At 46.5% G+C, this 18054-nt stretch overlaps 1 protein-coding gene and 1 pseudogene across 1 annotated transcript; one reads left to right on the top strand and one right to left on the bottom strand.

The window, feature by feature from the left end:
• Window positions 1-4731: 4731 nt before the first annotated feature.
• On the top strand, window positions 4732-5510 carry LOC125555623 (histone H2B.2-like). The gene has a single exon (XM_048718516.2). The coding sequence runs from the start codon at window positions 4817-4819 to the stop codon at window positions 5285-5287; it is 471 nt and encodes a 156-aa protein (XP_048574473.1). The 5' UTR covers window positions 4732-4816; the 3' UTR covers window positions 5288-5510.
• A 4251-nt stretch (window positions 5511-9761) lies between these two features.
• On the bottom strand, window positions 9762-14500 carry LOC125506767 (uncharacterized; annotated as a pseudogene).
• Between the last annotated feature and the right edge of the window lie 3554 nt (window positions 14501-18054).

Below are 18054 nucleotides of genomic sequence, written 5' to 3'. Positions count from 1 at the left end.
AAGCACATTAGAAGATTGAGCATTGAGATAAGAGTTTTTCTCATCCTCTAAAGATAATCTTTGGGGATCCTTTGGAGGAGAAAAACCCATATCTACAATTCGCTCTAAATTTGGGTGAGATTAAGCATGCGAATTACCCAAACATCAAAATTTGTGCCATCGAAACTAAGAGTGTCAGAGAATCCTAATCCCCTAGACGACATCTTTACTCTCTAGGCGGTAAAGCCTAATAAAGAGAGACGAGGCTCTGATACCAATTGAAAGATCGTGGATGTCGCCTAGAGGGGGGGTGAATAGGCGCTTTACAATAATTACGGTTTAGGCTTGAACAAATGCGGAATAAACCTAACGGTTAATTTGTCAAGCACAAAACCTAAAACAACTAGGCTCACCTATGTGCACCAACAACTTATGCTAAGCAAGATAAACTACTTAGGTGATAGCAAGATATATGACAAGAAACAATGTGGCTATCACAAAGTAAAGTGCATAAGTAAAGGGCTCGGGTAAGTGATAACCGAGGCACGCGGAGACGACGATGTATCCCGAAGTTCACACCCTTGCGGATGCTAATCTCCGTTTGGAGCGGTGTGGAGGCACAATGCACCCCAAGAAGCCACTAGGGCCACCGTAATCTCCTCACGCCCTCGCACAATGCAAGATGCCGTGATTCCACTAAGGGACCCTTGAGGGCGGTCACCGAACCCGTACAAATGGCAACCCTTGGGGGCGGTCACCGAACCCGTACACTTTGGCAACCCTTGGGGGCGGTCACCGGTACCCATCAAATTGCTCAGGGCGATCTCCACAACCTAATTGGAGACCCCGAAGCTTGCCCAGAGCTTTACACCACAATGATTGAGCTCCGAACACCACCAACCGTCTAGGGCGCCCAAGCACCCAAGAGGAACAAGCTCAAGGGTACCAAGCACCCAAGAGTAATAAGCTTCTCAACTTGTAACTTCCACGTATCACCGTGGAGAACTCAAACCGATGCACCAAATGCAATGGCAAGGGCACACGGAGTGCCCAAGTCCTTCTCTCTCAAATCCTACGGAAGCAACTAGTGCTAGGGAGGAAAATGAGAGGAAGAACAAGAAGGAGAACACCAAGAACTCCAAGATCTAGATCCAAGGGGTTCCCCTCACAAAGAGGAGAAAGTGATTGGTGGAAACGTGGATCTAGATCTCCTCTCTCTTTTCCCTCAAGAACTAGCAAGAATCATTGGAGGGATTGAGAGTTACAAAGCTCGAAGAAGGTCAACAATGGGGGAAGAACACGAGCTAAAAGGATAAGGTCCATTGGGGAAGAAGACCCCCTTTTATAGGTGGGGAAAAATCCAACCGTTACCCACCAACCAGCCCGCGGCCAGCGGTACTACTGCGCCTGGCCAGCGGTACTACCGCAAGGCCGCGCGGTACTACTGCTTGCAACCAAGCGGTACTACCGCACGGCTGTGCGGTACTACCGTACCGACCCACGGTACTGCCGCAACCCCGGCACAGAACCGATAAACAGACGCACAGGAGCTAGGGGCGGAACTTCCGCACGCGCGGTACTACGCGCCCCCCATGCGGTACTACCGCGAGGCAAAAGTCCCAGCCAGGGGAAAAGGGAAACTTCCGTGCCTACTTCCGCAAAGAAATGGAAGTAGCAAAAACCCGACACAGTAGTACTGCCGAGGGGCGGTACTACTGCCTGACCGCATAGCGCGGTACTACCGCACGGCGAAAGCGGTACTACCGCGGTAGGTGCGGATGTAAAAAATTACATCCGCTCCTACTACCACAAAGGGGAGGCACTAGCCTGGTGGGCAGCGGTAGTGCGGCTCCAGGGGAGCGGTACTACCGTGGGCACCTGCGGTACTATCGTGCCACTGCACGATACTACCGCTGATGCCTACGGTACTACCGCTTTCCTGGGAGCAGTACTACCGCAACCAACAACGACAGCCACACAAGGGAGGCAAGAAAACGGAGGAAGCTCCAAGGAAGAAGAAGGAGACGTGTACGTGATGAATCCACCCAAACCTTTCCAACGCGGACCCTGACAAAACCACACTCAAGAGAACAAGAACTGCCATAACTTCTGCATATGAGCTCCGAATTGAGCAAACTCAAGCTTGTTGGAAACAAGACGACGAGTAGCATCAAAATAGTGACTGGTTATAGTAAGAAGAGGCAGGGGAGGTATGCCAACAAATAGAGGAGTGAAACCTCCAACCAAGAAGAACCGGCAAAACCTCCAACAACGAAAACATCATAGAGTATGCAAGCGAACTCCGTTTTCGATGAACTCAAGCTTGTCATCAAGATGACCAAAAGCTCTAAGACTCTCAAAGAGAACCAAACAAGAACCAAGAAAGATGATGCAAGGATGCAATGGTTTGAGCTCTCAGCGAACGATACGATCAAGCTACTCATCGAGAGCCCCCCTTGATAGTATGGCAATCGATCCTATAACCCAGTCTCCCAACTACCATCATGACCGATAAAACAGAAAACCTATCAAGGGCAAACCTTTGCCTTGCACATGGTCCACTTGAGCTAGATGAAGACGATCTTGACTCCCTCAAGTTGGACCACCTTTCTTGATTGGGTTGACTTGATGAAGACTAGTTGATTGCTCCCCCATACTCCACTATGGGTGAGCCACTCTTCCGCACATCTTCACAAGTCCATTGTCACCACAAAGGACGGCAAGCTTCAAGCATTTGATCTCTTCGTGATGCTCCACTTGACCTTGCACACCGCAACCTAACCCCACAAAGAATCCTCACGAAGACCATGGGTTAGTACACGAAGCGTAATTGACAATGCTTACCATACCATGGGATCACTTGATCCCTCTCGGTACATCTTCTATGCTTTGTGGGTTGGTCAACTTGATTCACTCTTTGACTTAGTCTTGATAAACCTCTCACAAGACCAATCTTTAGGTAATTCCTTGAATAGCACCTTAGTCGACACAAACTCTCCTTGAAACCAACACATGTACTCCAAGAAAAGCATATGGACAAAAACCTTCAAATATAACTCAAGGCAACCATTAGTCCATAGAGATTGTCATCAATTACCAAAACCAAACATGGGGGCACCGCATGTTCTTTCAGGTTGGATGTGGTTTCATGCAGTGCTTGTCTTCATGGTACCATGCGTGGTTTCTTACAGTACTCCGAGTCCTTTTACTTAGTTCCACGCATAATATACATGCATGTGTTCAACCTTTCTCTGCACAACAATGTATCTTCTGGAATGAGTATGCATTTAGTCTTGCCTTCGCCTTATTCTTTTGAGTGCCCAATGATTGCCCAAGATCAAATAAAAGTGAATTTTGATCAACTGTATCAAAAATTGGAGGATCGTAACCACCATTTATCATATCCATCATGAATGAGTCCTAAACATGCATCGCAATGAAACTAGCATCCTAAAACTGGTCCAATAAACACATGCGGTATTGGTTGATGATTTTCCTCAAATACTTGATGGGCGATGCTAGAGCTTCCTGACGCCATTCGTGACAATTGGAGCTATCACGACTCATACGTCGGGTTCGGGAAGGAGCATTGGTCCCACGTGAAGGCATACATGGTGCCCGACCATTGTGAAGCCGCCCCGCCATAGGGCGCGGGCATTGCCGAGGGCCTCATCGCCGTTGCTGGCGGGCGGCAACGGCTCCGGAGAGGATCTCCCGGACCCACACTTGGAGCGGCTGGCTGCTGCCTCTGCCACCCTCTTCCTTACGCACAGATACGGGCTACCCTCAGACCCCAGCTGCCTTGTAGACACGAGCACCCAAAGGCGCCCGGGAGGAGTAATTGTTGGTGGTGCCGGGTGTTGGTCGCCTTGTCGCCCACCTGGGAAAGCATGAAACCACGTCGTGCATCCGTGGGATGCCGCGGAGCTGCAGGTGCCCACCCGAGTCGCCGCCGACGCCGTGGACGAGGAGGTCCGTACCCGGACCATTCATGAGCGACGGAGTACAACGCAAAGCGCTAGCTCCTCGCCCTTCGCTGTTGACGAGCTCGATGGTCTGCAGTGAGTTTCCCTCAGTCGGCGGAGCAAAGGATAGGGCGGGGAAAGGAAGGTGAGGAGATGAAAGTGGAGCGAAAAGGTTTAGAAAGTACGGTTGACTAGGGTTTGGTGTCTGGCTTTGGGTTTTTGTAGGGATAGGGGTGGGGATGGCATGAGCCATAGCGGGTTGGTTTGACGTGAGGACGGTGTCCGGGCGCATCTGGATCTTTCCAAATTCGCCTCACATATGAACCGGGTATGGGGTTGCCGTACAACCATATATTTGGGCTTTGTTTGAGAAGGCCGGCAGGTGGTCCTTTTTTTCTCCAGACAGTGATGGCCGATCGAGCGTTTGCATAGCATACTCCGGTTGTGGGTCCTTTAATGATACTTTTTTGGGAAGGCCATCATGGCTTAGGTGCTCTATAATGCTGGTGGCGGGCAGGATTCAAAACCTGAGCCTGCGAAATCCAAAACCATTCCCGCGGTGCGGTCGCGCGCTCTCGCTCTAATCAACCTGCGGTTCCGGCGTTTCCGTTCCCGCCCAGATCATTTTTGCCCTTACAAAAAACCCAGCGATCCGCTCCGAAACGCATCCCGCCGTCCACACCAAACATCGCCGAACGCATCCTACGGCTCCACCTCATCGATCCGGGGCAACCACGCCTCGACCAATCAGCGCCCGCCTCCCCCTCCGTATAAACCCAGCAGCCCCGCTCCTCCTCTCCTCCCATCCCGCCCCAAACCCCCCACCTTCTTCCAGCACCCGCAAATCCCCCACTCTCCCGAAGCAGCGAGCGATGGCCCCCAAGGCGGAGAAGAAGCCGGCGGCGAAGAAGCCCGCGGAGGAGGAGCCGGCGACGGAGAAGGCCCCGGCGGCGAAGAAGCCCAAGGCCGAGAAGCGGCTGCCGGCGGGCAAGACGGCGTCCAAGGAGGGGGCCGGCGGCGAGGCGAAGACGAGGGGCCGGAAGAAGGGCAGCAAGGCGAAGAAGGGCGTGGAGACGTACAAGATCTACATCTTCAAGGTGCTGAAGCAGGTGCACCCCGACGTCGGCATCTCCTCCAAGGCCATGTCCATCATGAACTCCTTCATCAACGACATCTTCGAGAAGCTCGCCGCCGAGGCCGCCAAGCTCGCGCGCTACAACAAGAAGCCCACCATCACCTCCCGGGAGATCCAGACCTCCGTCCGCCTCGTCCTCCCCGGGGAGCTCGCCAAGCACGCCGTCTCCGAGGGCACCAAGGCCGTCACCAAGTTCACCTCCTCCTAGATTGCAATTGCATCTGCATTGCCTGTATCTATCTAGTATTAGCTGGTTCTGTTACTTTACTTTGTGCTTGTCGACTCTGGTTATCTGGAACTACAAGTGCTGTTAGTGCGGGATGGGGAGTTGATTGATGGATGATTGCCGATGCTCTGTTGCCTCTTTGGTTGTAACAACTGAATTTGTGCTTCTTTTGGCAAACTGATATTTCAAAAGTAGTGATTTATTTCGCCTGTGCTTGTTTCCTGCTGTGATTATCGTTAAATAAGAGCATCCCAATGGTTTGCGTTGCCATGTATGGTTCTTGTTTTGGTAGTAGTTTGCTTTGCTTATCCACAAGTATCGGTCAATTGGTTAGGCTGGAGCAGCTTGGTCCTGGCCCTATTGATGGTGTTACTCTGAAAATGCCAAGCTCAGAAAATTAGACTAGCTGTCCAATTCTTGCTGGAAGGTGTTCCTTAAACAAGATGATGTGCTAGAGACATGAACATTTGGTGTATCCATGGAAGCTATGGTCTTCAGGCTGTATCGTCTTCAGATATTGCAGCAATTCAGAGATCGTTTAACTTCACAACTGGCTGGTGAGTGCTTCATTTTTTCCTTTCAAGTACTTTCTTGGTTTTGGTGGTCTGATATTTATACCTGTAGGCATATGGAGGCTATCCTGAAACCATCAAGCAGAAAGCCCGGCTCCTGTTCCCTGTCGTTTGCCGATGAACAGTCTAAGTTCATCTGTGGATTTCTGATAGCTGTGGCGATCTGAATCTGGGCACATATGTCAAGCTCCTAACGACGTTAAAGCAATGTCGCCATGATGGAGTCCAGGCGGGAGGTTGAGCCGTGCATTGACACTAAGGGAGGAAGCACCAAATAACCAATTTATAATAACAATGTCAGTCAAATATGTTGAGAAAAACATTCTTCTGACCCGAGGAAAAATCGCCGATGGTAGATGGTACACAATATCTTGGAATTCCAAATATTTTACATGCATTTACTTTGTACGTAGAACTTTTTTTAATTTGGCTTTAGATAACACTAGGAAGCACATTTGCAAGCCGTAAGATAGTTCTCTTTTAACCATCAAGTCTTAACAGAAATGACTCGGCCTATCCATGTCAGTTTTCTAGGATGCCTCCTTGAGCATTCTGTTCGGAAGGCACAAGTATTTCATCCCGATGAAACTAAAGTTGTTTCACAGTCCAAGGATTCATTAGTTCTTCCTAATAGTTGCCCAATTCGACATGTCTTTCTTATGTACTACCAGAGAATGAGCTCTAGCCATATTATACTGAACTAGAATGAGCTCCGGTAAACAGGTAGTTCATCATAATCAAACGAAACTTGCTTCTACAGTTGACTCGACAACTGCTGTGCCTAAAGTTGCCAACTACACCATGTCTTTTTCAGTTACCGGAGAGTGATCTTTAGGCTTTAGCAATAGACCACACAGCTCCATGCACACCACAACACACACGGCTCTCATGCAAAACAGAGTAGCAACTTGACACCATTTTCAGAACTCGATCACTACAAGAACCATGGAAAAGTAACCAGGTAGGCTAATTCTTCAGATTAAACAGGCCGGCAATGCATAACTCCTTGTGTCGAAGATCTCAGTTGCGATGCTTGGCAGCTCGTGACTTCTGCTGGCGAGTAGCCAGGCCTGCAACTGATGCCACACGATAGCATAACAAAAGACAGCCTGATTAGGATGAGGAAGTAGACAAGTGGTCCAGCAACATAGCAAAACCGAAGGAACCAAGACATGTTGAAGAAATTGAGGCTGTTTATCAAAGAGTCAATTACACCGGTGGTGCCAGAACTTGGCACAAACGTTCACTTCAGTGCTAGAACTTGCGGCATACATTGAACTGATGCAAAAACTTGGCTTGAGCGTGCAAATACGGTGCTAATCGCGTTTGTATAAACTGGTGACGCTGACAAGCATGACTGCATGGCATAGGGCCCGCTGTCATTGACGCACGGTGGAGTCAGGGCGTGTGGCGTACTCCTTTTGCGAAAACCCTCTGATTTTTTTCAATTTTTTTCGAAAAGGACCCTGTAGGTGTACACTACCTGCATGTATGGCGAGCAAACATCACAAATTTTTTTCAGAATGAAAAAAAGCTGGCCACCTAGAATTTAAACCGGTAATAACCTCAAGATAACTCACATGCGTAGATATTTAAATTTCACAAAAAACACACGCTGAGGTGTTTCGAACAAGCGAGGCGAGAGATACTAACAGGAGGACTACCAATACAACCACGTGCTTTGTGTGCGGGGTTTTGTTTTTTTGAAGGAAAGATTTTTGGCATCTTTTTTTTTGAGCGAAAGTATTTTTAGCAGCTACGACTGGCCGCCCGCTGGGCTACAACAGACAGCAGTTAGCGGGGCCCATTTTCAACATGTCAGTTTTTTCTTTTCATTTTTCCAAATTTATAAAAGATATTTAGATTGTAACTATAGTTATAATTGTAAATATGTATTCATTTGAGAATCCGTAGTCTGGAGGCACACTATTGAATTATTATTTCCATACATAAATTTATATTTATTTAAAATACATTTGTTAATAAAACACACAAACTTTTTTGAAATGCATGAACACATTTAAAACACCATGAAAATTAAATCATAATTTATTTTTTATACAACATGCATATTTATTAAAACACATGCTATTTTTTGAACTTATATGATAATTTGTTTAGATATATTTTCTAAATTATTTTTTATATGGAAACACTTTTTAAAATTATACAAAATAATTCATTATTTTATTTTATGGATTTTCTAAATTATGTGTCATCATTTTTAGTATAATTTATTTTTTATGTATATTATTTATATTATAATTTACATATTTTTATAAATTTTGAAAATGGGAAAAACTAACAGAAATTGTAACCCATGGGCACGTTATGTTATAAACAAAAACTTCAACAATTCTATGGAGACATGAGATTCCATTAGTTGGAGTGGCACGCCCTTCTACTTTTACTCGTGTCGCTCGTTTGAAACCCCAAGGGCGTAAGTTTTTCTCCGGACTATTTTTTTAAATTTATGTTGTTTAATGCAAGATATAAAGTTCGCGTATGCTTGTAAGTCATCAACCAAACTTAGGGCGGGTGGCTAGCCACACGTGCGTTAGACCGATGTCACTTGTTTGAATACCTCGGTGCACCCTGTTTTTCATTCTAATAAAATTTGTGATGGTTCTCTGATAGGTGGGACACACTTGATGCGACACGTGCAAATTACGGTATACTTGATAGGGGGCTTTTCAAGAAAAAAACAAAAAATAAAGAAAGGTGTTTTGTAAAATAGCACGCCACAGGCACATCTTCACAATGCAGTCACTGACAGCTGGCCCTACACCATGCTGTCATGGCCCGTCAACATCGCCGGTGTATACAAATGCAATTAGCACCGTATTTGCACGTCCGAGCCAAGTTTTTGCACCACTTCAATGTATGCCGTAAGTTCTAGTACTAAAGTGATCGTTTGTGGCAAGTTCTAGCACCACCGGTGTAATTGCCTCTTTATCAAAATGCAAACTTATGGTCTTGGCAATGCGTGAATTTTGCCAGTAAGTGAGGCGCATTACATAAATGGTATGGCCTGTAATTTTAGTGGCTAATTAACCAAGGTAAGTACTTTGGCTAGTGTAGTAGGGTTAAGTGGAAACAACATGCATGCATCATAATTTTGTGCAAAATGAGAATTGAGAAACATGCATGCAACCTGAAAGGTGAGACTTGTGTCCAAGGAACAATTGGTCTAGTAGGATGTCTAGTGGTCATGAGGTTGAAAGCTAAATAAATGCATACCTAATTAAATTAAACAACCTAGCTCGCATAGGTATACACAAAGATTCACATTTCATACTGGAATAACTCTAGAATGAAACACGCACTATAGAGGTAATTAAATTAAGTTTTGTTAATGAGAAATCAGGATCACATGATGCAATCTGCAAGCAATAAGTATATATGTTGCTAGATGGTCATATATATTGTACTTCCTCCATTCCCTTATACAAGGCCACAAACTCATATTACATGTACCAAGACAAAATTTAATGATTGCTTTTCAAGTCAACTTTTCTTCTTATTAACCGGGATCATTAATACGCCATACGCATGCAACGAATGAATGAAAAGGAAATAATTGAGTGTCATTATTACTACATGCATGTAATTATTAAAAAGTTGCTAGTATGAGGAAACATCATTAATTTTTACCTCGGTTACTGTTAATGGACTTGTATTGATGCAAAATGTATTTTTGATAGTGGCCTTGTATAAGGAAATGAAGGGAGTACAAGGGAATAACACTACTGAATTACTTCACCAATAGTATATTCAATAATAATCATGTTAGCACAATCTTCAGATAGGAGTAAAACATACTGAGAATCTAAAACGGTGCATCGATCATGTGTAGAATTAATTATAGATAGTGCAAAACAAGACTAACCCCTTATGATGAATTTAACCGGTGCAATAGGGTCGTCGTCGGAGAGGTCTGCTCCTTCGCGAAAAGTCCAAGTTTCACCTCCTTCAGGGCCATGAGTCCCCATGGTTAATAAACCAACTGAACTGGCCCACCTTTTATTTTTAGGAGGCTGCATATTGTCTATGGTGTAGGCCATCTCATCTACCGACAGTGAAGTGAAATTTGGATTGACTATCTGGACCACTGCATACTTGAGCACCATTGCGTTCTGCAGGATGTACTGGAGGAAGGCAAGCTCATCTTGCCTGGCACGATATTCACGAAACGTGATCACCTTGAGCCGCGCAAGAGCACACTTACGACGAGACCAACCTCTTCCCAGAACTTGAGGTCGAACTTGCCGGCGAGTTGATCGCATTTTTCAGACTGCAAATTGCGTATGTCAGCAGCAGGTAATTAATGGATCGTGCACCATCGATATGTATGAGGATGCAATGCTAGTAGTACCGTAATATGCAGCGCCTCGACATTGGGGAAGCATTTGAGGAAGGCGGGCACCATCTTGACATCGTCGTAGACTCCGAAGCGCACCTTCATACTTTTTTTTTCGAAAAAGAGGACTCCTCGGTCTCTGCATCAGAGTGATGCAAACCAAATAACAAAAAGTGCCAATAAAGAAAAATACAACTCATACAGAGCCTAAAAGGCTAGATACACAAACTAGCCAGGAAAAGACGCCACAACCGACTGGCTAAAAATAAATAGGTAAACTAATTGCCTATCCTATTATATGACCGCCATCCAAACCGGTTGAAAATATTCCGAGCTACCATCTCCCAATGGATAGATCCAGTAATCAAATGCTCCCTGGCCTCCATCGGAGTGAGTAGCGACCACGAACGGATCACTGCTGTAGCTCGGAAAATAACCTGCAAAAAATGAATCCGTGATGTTCTGTTAAAAACCAAATCATTTCTGCAATTCCAGATAGTCCACAACAAAGCGCAAACTCCAACCTGAATATGTCTTGCTAAGTCAGGCTCAACCCCATTAAGCCATGTCCCAAATAATGCGTTGACAGAAGTCGGTGGAGTAATATTAAAAGCAATATGGACCGTCTGCCAAAGAACTTTGGCCAACAGGCAATCAAAGAATAGATACTTAATCATCTCATCCCGATCACAGAAACTACACCTAGTAGGTCCTGTCCAATTACGCTTTATCAAGTTGTCCTTTGTTAAAATAACTTGTTTATGGACGAACCACATAAACACTTTAATTTTTAAAGGAACTTTGACAGCCCAGACATACTTGGAAGTTGGAATGGAGTTCGAATTAATAACATCAATATACATTGATTTAACTGTAAATACTCTAGATCTAGTCAACTTCCAGCGTAATTCATCGGGTTGGTGAGAAAGTTGAACCTCCATCAGTCTCCTAACTAGATGGAGCCATTCTTCCCAACGATTGCCCGCTAGCGACCGTTTAAACTGAATATTAAGGGGGATAGATTGTAATACTGTTGCCACGAACACCTCACGTCGTTGAGCAATCCGATATAAAGACGGATATTGAATGGCTAAAGGTGAGTCGCCAAGCCAAGTATCCTCCCAGAAACGTGTACTTGCACCGTTTTCAATAACAAACCTCGTCCTATTGAACATTGATTGTTTGACTTTCATTAGTCCTTTTCAGAAAGGCGAATCAGTCGGCCTGACTGTGACCTAGGACAATGTTTTAGTCTGGAGGTACTTGCTGCGGAGGATCTACGCCCACATGGCCTCAGTCCCAGAAGAAAGCTTCCACAACCACTTACTAAGAAGGCATCTGTTCTTAACTTCAAGATTTTCAATACCAAGACCCCCTTGGTCTTTCGGTCGACAGATGATGTCCCATTTAGCAAGCCGGTATTTTCTTTTAAGTTCATCACCCTGCCAAAAGAAGCGCGACCGATAGAAGTTCAGTCTTTTCCTAACACCAACTGAGACCTCAAAGAACGATAAGAGGAACATAGGCATACTCGTGAGCAACGAATTAATCAAGATCAAACGGCCTCCATATGACATGAGCTTACCCTTCCAGCAGCTCAGTTTTTTCTCAAATCGATCCCCGATGCACTTCCATTCTCTGTTTGTCAGCCTACGATGGTGTATCGGAATGCCAAGGTATGAGAAAGGTAAACTCCCCAACTCGCACCCAAACAATTGCCATAAGACTCCTGTTCGTCTTTGGCTCTACCAAAGCAGAACAACTCGCTTTTATGAAAGTTAATCTTTAACCCGGTCAATTGTTCAAAAAGGCATAACACCAGCTTCATATTTCTCACCTTGGCCAAATCATGCTCCATAAAGATGATTGTATCATCAGCGTATTGAAGGATGGATACACCTCCATCAACAAGATGAGGTACCAAACCACCCACTTAACCATTCTCCTTAGCCCTTCCTATCAAAATTTCTAACATATCCACCACAATGTTAAACAGGATAGGGGACATCGGATCTCCTTGTCTGAGGCCTTTATGTGTCTGGAAGTAATGACCTATATCATCATTCATTTTAATTCCCACACCCCCTTTTTGCATAAAGGATTCGACCTGTCGGCGCCAGGCTTCATCAAAACCTTTCATACACAATGCCTATTGGAGAAATGACCACTTGACCTTATCGTACGCTTTTTCGAAATCCACCTTAAAAATTACTCCATCTAATTTTTTGGAGTGGATTTCATGGAGCGTTTCATGAAGAACAACCACCCCTTCAAGGATATTCCTGTCCGACATGAAAGCAGTTTGGGATTGTTGCACCACAGAATGCGCAATCTGTGTGAGCCTATTGGTCCCGACCTTGGTGAAGATTTTGAAACTAACATTGAGGAGGTAGATCGGCCTGAACTGCTCAATTCTCACAGCATCCATTTTCTTAGGGAGCAATGTGATAGTTCCAAAATTCAAGTGAAATAATTGAAGCTGTCCAGAGAATAGATCATGAAACATAGGTAGTAAATCCCCTTTAATAATGTGCCAGCACTTTTATAGAACTCGACCGGGAACCCATCCGGTCCGGGAGCCTTATTGTTTTTCATTTGTGCAATAGCATCAAACACCTCCTTCTCTGAGAACGGGGCAACCAGGATATCATTATCGGCATCAGACAATTGAGGCACATCCTCAGTCCTAGACTCATCGAGGGACACACAATTATCCTCCGGAGGTCCAAATAACTGTCTATAATAATCGGTAATATAGGTTTTGAGATTATCCTGACCTAAAATAGTACCCTCATCCTGTTCAAGTTGAAAGATCCGCTTCTTTCCGTGCTTACCATTAGCAATGAGGTGAAAGAATTGAGTATTCGCGTCCCCTTGGATCACTTTGCGGACCTTAGCTCGCAAAGCCCACTTCAATTCTTCTTCGCGGAGAAGTTCTTTCAACCTCTTCTCCGCCTCATTTTTAACCTGGAGCTCAGGAGGCAGCAAAATCACGGATTCAGCTTTTATGTCCAGGGCCTGTACAAGAGAAAGGAGCCTATCCTTCTCGATCTTATACACCCCACTGAGGTGCGTAGCCCAACCCTGTAAGAAACTTCTCAAATGCCTAATTTTATTCTGCCAACGCTCGACCGCCGTCCTACCTCCTACACCCTTAGCCCATTCCCTGGCTATGAGGTCCAAGAACCCCTCGCGTTCGAACCAGGCCATCTCGAATGAGAAGGTGTTTTTGTTTCCCATATGGTTCGACTCTCCTGAGTCGACGGACAATGGTGTGTGATCGGAAATTCCCCGCGTGACATTCACGCTTGTGACCATCATGCTTGCACTTGTCTTAATCCCAGCCAGCATTGAAATGGACCAGATTCAGCAAAAAAAGATGGCACATTGAATTGCACTTGTTCGCAAATTGAACAAAGCTGAATGATCATACGGAGGATGGATGTGTAGTACCATGATGACGGTGTCTTGAATCTCCAACACGTATTTTCCTGGCTCCAGGAACCTGAATACTTTCAGCTTGGGGACGTTGCCAATCCTTAATGCATGATCCGCTGCCGGCAGGGTTGAGACACTCTGACATGATGAGACGCTCCAGACGCAGGGCGTTCAACATGTCCACGCTCTCCATGACGAAAGAGCAGATCTGCACGCAACGAAGGCTGTGGCTGACGAGGCGGAGACGCGCCCCCTTCATCCTCCCTTGGATGTTGAGGATCTCCATGGCGGGGCTCCTGGGCGACGACGGCGACGCTGCAGATGCCGAGCTCCCGGAGGTGGGGGAAGGAGGCGCCTTGGAGGCCGTCCGTGTTCGGAAACTTCCTGATGCCGATGTAGAGGCGGGTGAGGGTGGAGATGGTGAAGAGCGTCTTGGGGAGAGGCACCTCACAGAGCCACGGGCGGTTGACGAGGACGAGCTCCTGGACGCCCCTGGCGGTGAGGAGACGGATCCAGCGCTTGAGCTGGGCCTGGTACGCGCCCATGCGGCTTCCGGTGAGGTGGACGCAGCGGAAGGGCCCCTGGTGCGCGGCGAGGACGCGGGAGACGACGGCGATGACGTCCGGCGTGCTGGCGCACGCGGAGGAGACCATGTGGGTGTCAACGAGGACGTGGAGGTTCGGGCGGCGTCCTTGACGGGGAGGCGGGAGACAATGTCGTAGAGGAGCGCGTCGGAGAGGTGGCTGATGCGGTCCACGCCGTCGGAGGGCGCGCACGGAGGGCGGTGAGGCGAGCGGTGGTGGAGACGGGCGTGTCAAATGTTACGAGTTAGTGCTGTCTAGCATAATGAGTTGCAACGCCTAGCAATTACAGCTTAGTGCTAGAATGTAGAAGTTCTAGAGACCTCACCCTTGATATTCCACGTTCTAATTGTTGGAAATATGCCCTAGAGGCAATAATAAAAGCATTATTATTATATTTCCTTGTTCATGATAATTGTCTTTATTCATGCTATAATTGTGTTATCTGAAAATCGTAATACATGTGTGAATAATAGACACCAACATGTCCCTAGTAAGCCTCTAGTTGACTAGCTCGTTGATCAACAGATAGTCATGGTTTCCTGACTATGGACATTGGATGTCATTGATAACGAGATCACATCATTAGGAGAATGATGTGATGGACAAGACCCAATCCTAAACATAGCATAAGATCGTATAGTTCGTTTGCTAGAGTTTTCCAATGTCAAGTATCTTTTCCTTAGACCATGAGATCGTGTAACTCCCGGATACCGTAGGAGTGCTTTGGGCATACCAAACGTCACAACATAACTGGGTGACTATAAAGGTATACTACGGGTATCTCCGAAAGTGTCTGTTGGGTTGACACGGATCAAGACTGGGATTTGTCACTCCGTATGACGGAGAGGTATCACTTGGCCCTCTCGGTAATGCATCATCATAATGAGCTCAAAGTGACCAAGTGTCTGGTCACGGGATCATGCATTATGGTACGAGTAAAGTGACTTGCCGGTAACGAGATTGAACGAGGTATTGGGATACCGACGATCGAATCTCGGGCAAGTGACATACCGATTGATAAAGGGAATTGTATACGGGGTTGCTTGAATCCTCGACATCGTGGTTCATCCGATGAGATCATCGAGGAGCATGTGGGAGCCAACATGGGTATCCAGATCCCGCTGTTGGTTATTGACCGGAGAGCGATCTCGGTCATGTCTACATGTCTCCCAAACCCGTAGGGTCTACACACTTAAGGTTCGGTGACGCTAGGGTTGTAGGGATATGTATATGCAGTAACCCAAATGTTGTTCGGAGTCCCGGATGAGATCCCGGACGTCACGAGGAGTTCCGTAATGGTCCAAAGGTAAAGAATTATATATAGGAAGTGCTATTTCGGGCATCGGGACAAGTTTCGGGGTCACCGGTATTGTACCGGGACCACCGGAGGGGTCCCGGGGGTCCACCGGGTGGGGCTACCTGTCCAGGGGGGCCACATGGGCTGTAGGGGGTGCGCCTTGGCCTACATGGGCCAAGGGCACCAGCCCCAAGAGGCCCATGCACCTAGGGTTTCAAGGGAGGAAGAGTCCTAGGAGGGGAAGGCACCTCCTAGGTGCCTTGGGGAGGAGGGATTCCTCCCCTTGGCCACACCCTCCTAGGAGATTAGATCTCCTAGGGCCGGCGCCCCCCCCTTGGCCCTCCTATATATAGTGGGGGAGATGGAGGACTTCTTACCCATGCCTTTGGTGCCTCCCTCTCCCTCTCCAACACCTCCTCCTCCTCCATAGTGCTTGGCGAAGCCCTGCCGGAGTACTGCAGCTCCATCACCACCACGCCGTCGTGCTGCTGCTAGAGCCATCTTCCTCAACCTCTCCTCTCCCCTTGCTGGATCAAGAAGGAGGAGACGTTACGCTGACCGTACGTGTGTTGAACGCGGAGGTGCCGTCCGTTCGGCGCTAGGATCTCCGGTGATTTGGATCACGTCGAGTACGACTCCCTCATCCCCGTTCTTTGAACGCTTCCGCTCGCGATCTACAAGGTACGTAGATGCATCTAACCACTCGTTGCTAGATGAACTCATAGATGGATCTTGGTGAAACCGTAGGAAATTTTTTGTTTTCTGCAACGTTCCCCAACAGTGGCATCATGAGCTAGGTCTATGCGTAGTTCTTCTTGCGCGAGTAGAACACAATTTGTTGTGGGCGTAGATGTTGTCAACTTTCTTGCTGCTACTAGTCTTATCTTGCTTCAACAGTATTGTGGGATGAAGCGGCCCGGACCAACCTTACACGTACACTTACGTGAGACCAGTTCCACCGACTGACATGCACAAGTTGCATAAGGTGGCTGGCGGGTGTCTGTCTCTCCCACTTTAGTTGGAGCGGATTCGATGAAAAGGGTCCTTATGAAGGGTAAATAGAAGTTGACAAATCACGTTGTGGCTTTCACATAGGTAAGAAAACGTTCTTGCTAGAATCCTATTTCAGCCACGTAAAACTTGCAACAACAATTAGAGGACGTCTAACTTGTTTTTGCAGCAAGTGCTTTGTGATATGATATGGCCAAAGTTGTGATGAATGATGAATGATATATATGTGATGTATGAGATGTTCATGCTATTGTAATAGGAATCACGACTTGCATGTCGATGAGTATGACAACCGGCAGGAGCCATAGGAGTTGTCTTTATTTTTTGTATGACCTGCGTGTCATTGAGAAACGCCATGTAAATTACTTTACTTTATTGCTAAACGCGTTAGCCATAGTAGTAGAAGTAATAGTTGGCGAGCAACTTCATGGAGACACGATGATGGAGATCATGATGATGGAGATCATGGTGTCATGCCGGTGACAAGGTGATCATGGAGCCCCAAGATGGAGATCAAAGGAGCTATGTGATATTGGCCATATCATGTCACTATTATTATTTGATTGCATGTGATGTTTATCATGTTTTTGCATCTTGTTTACTTAGAACGACGGTAGTAAATAAGATGATCCCTCATAATAATTTCAAGAAAGTGTTCCCCCTAACTGTGCACCGTTGCGACAGTTCGTTGTTTCGAAGCACCACGTGATGATCGGGTGTGATAGATTCTAACGTTCACATACAACGGGTGTAAGACAGATTTACACATGCAAACACTTAGGTTGACTTGACGAGCCTAGCATGTGTACAGACATGGCCTCGGAACACAGAAGACCGAAAGGTCGAGCATGAGTCGTATAGAAGATACGATCAACATGAAGATGTTCACCGACGTTGACTAGTCCGTCTCACGTGATGATCGGACACGACCTAGTTAACTCGGATCATGTTATACTTAGATGACAGGAGGGATGTCTATCTAAGTGGGAGTTCATTATAATTTGATTAGATGAACTTAATTATCATGAACTTAGTCTAAAATCTTTACAATATGTCTTGTAGATCAAATGGCCAACGTAGTCCTCAACTTCAACGCGTTCCTAGAGAAAACCAAGCTGAAAGACGATGGGAGCAACTACACGGACTGGGTCCGGAACCTGAGGATCATCCTCATAGCTGCCAAGAAAGATTATGTCCTACAAGCACCGCTAGGTGACGCACCTGTTCTCCCTGCAGAACAAGACGTTATGAACGCTTGGCAGGCATGGACCGATGACTACTCCCTCGTTCAGTGTGGCATGCTTTACAGCTTAGAGCCGGGGCTCCAAAAGCGTTTTGAGAGACACGGAGCATATGAGATGTTCGAAGAGCTGAAAATGGTTTTCCAAGCTCATGCCCGGGTCGAGAGATATCAAGTCTCCGACAAGTTCTTCAGCTGTAAGATGGAGGAAAACAGTTCTGTCAGTGAGCACATACTCACTATGTCT

This window comes from Triticum urartu, chromosome 5A (assembly GCF_056163025.1).
Source record: "Triticum urartu cultivar PI428250 chromosome 5A, HENAU_Tu73, whole genome shotgun sequence".
NCBI classification, from domain to species: domain Eukaryota; kingdom Viridiplantae; phylum Streptophyta; class Magnoliopsida; order Poales; family Poaceae; genus Triticum; species Triticum urartu.
The sequence above is the reverse complement of the archived record's forward strand: the minus strand, read 5'-3'. Positions and strand labels throughout refer to the sequence as shown.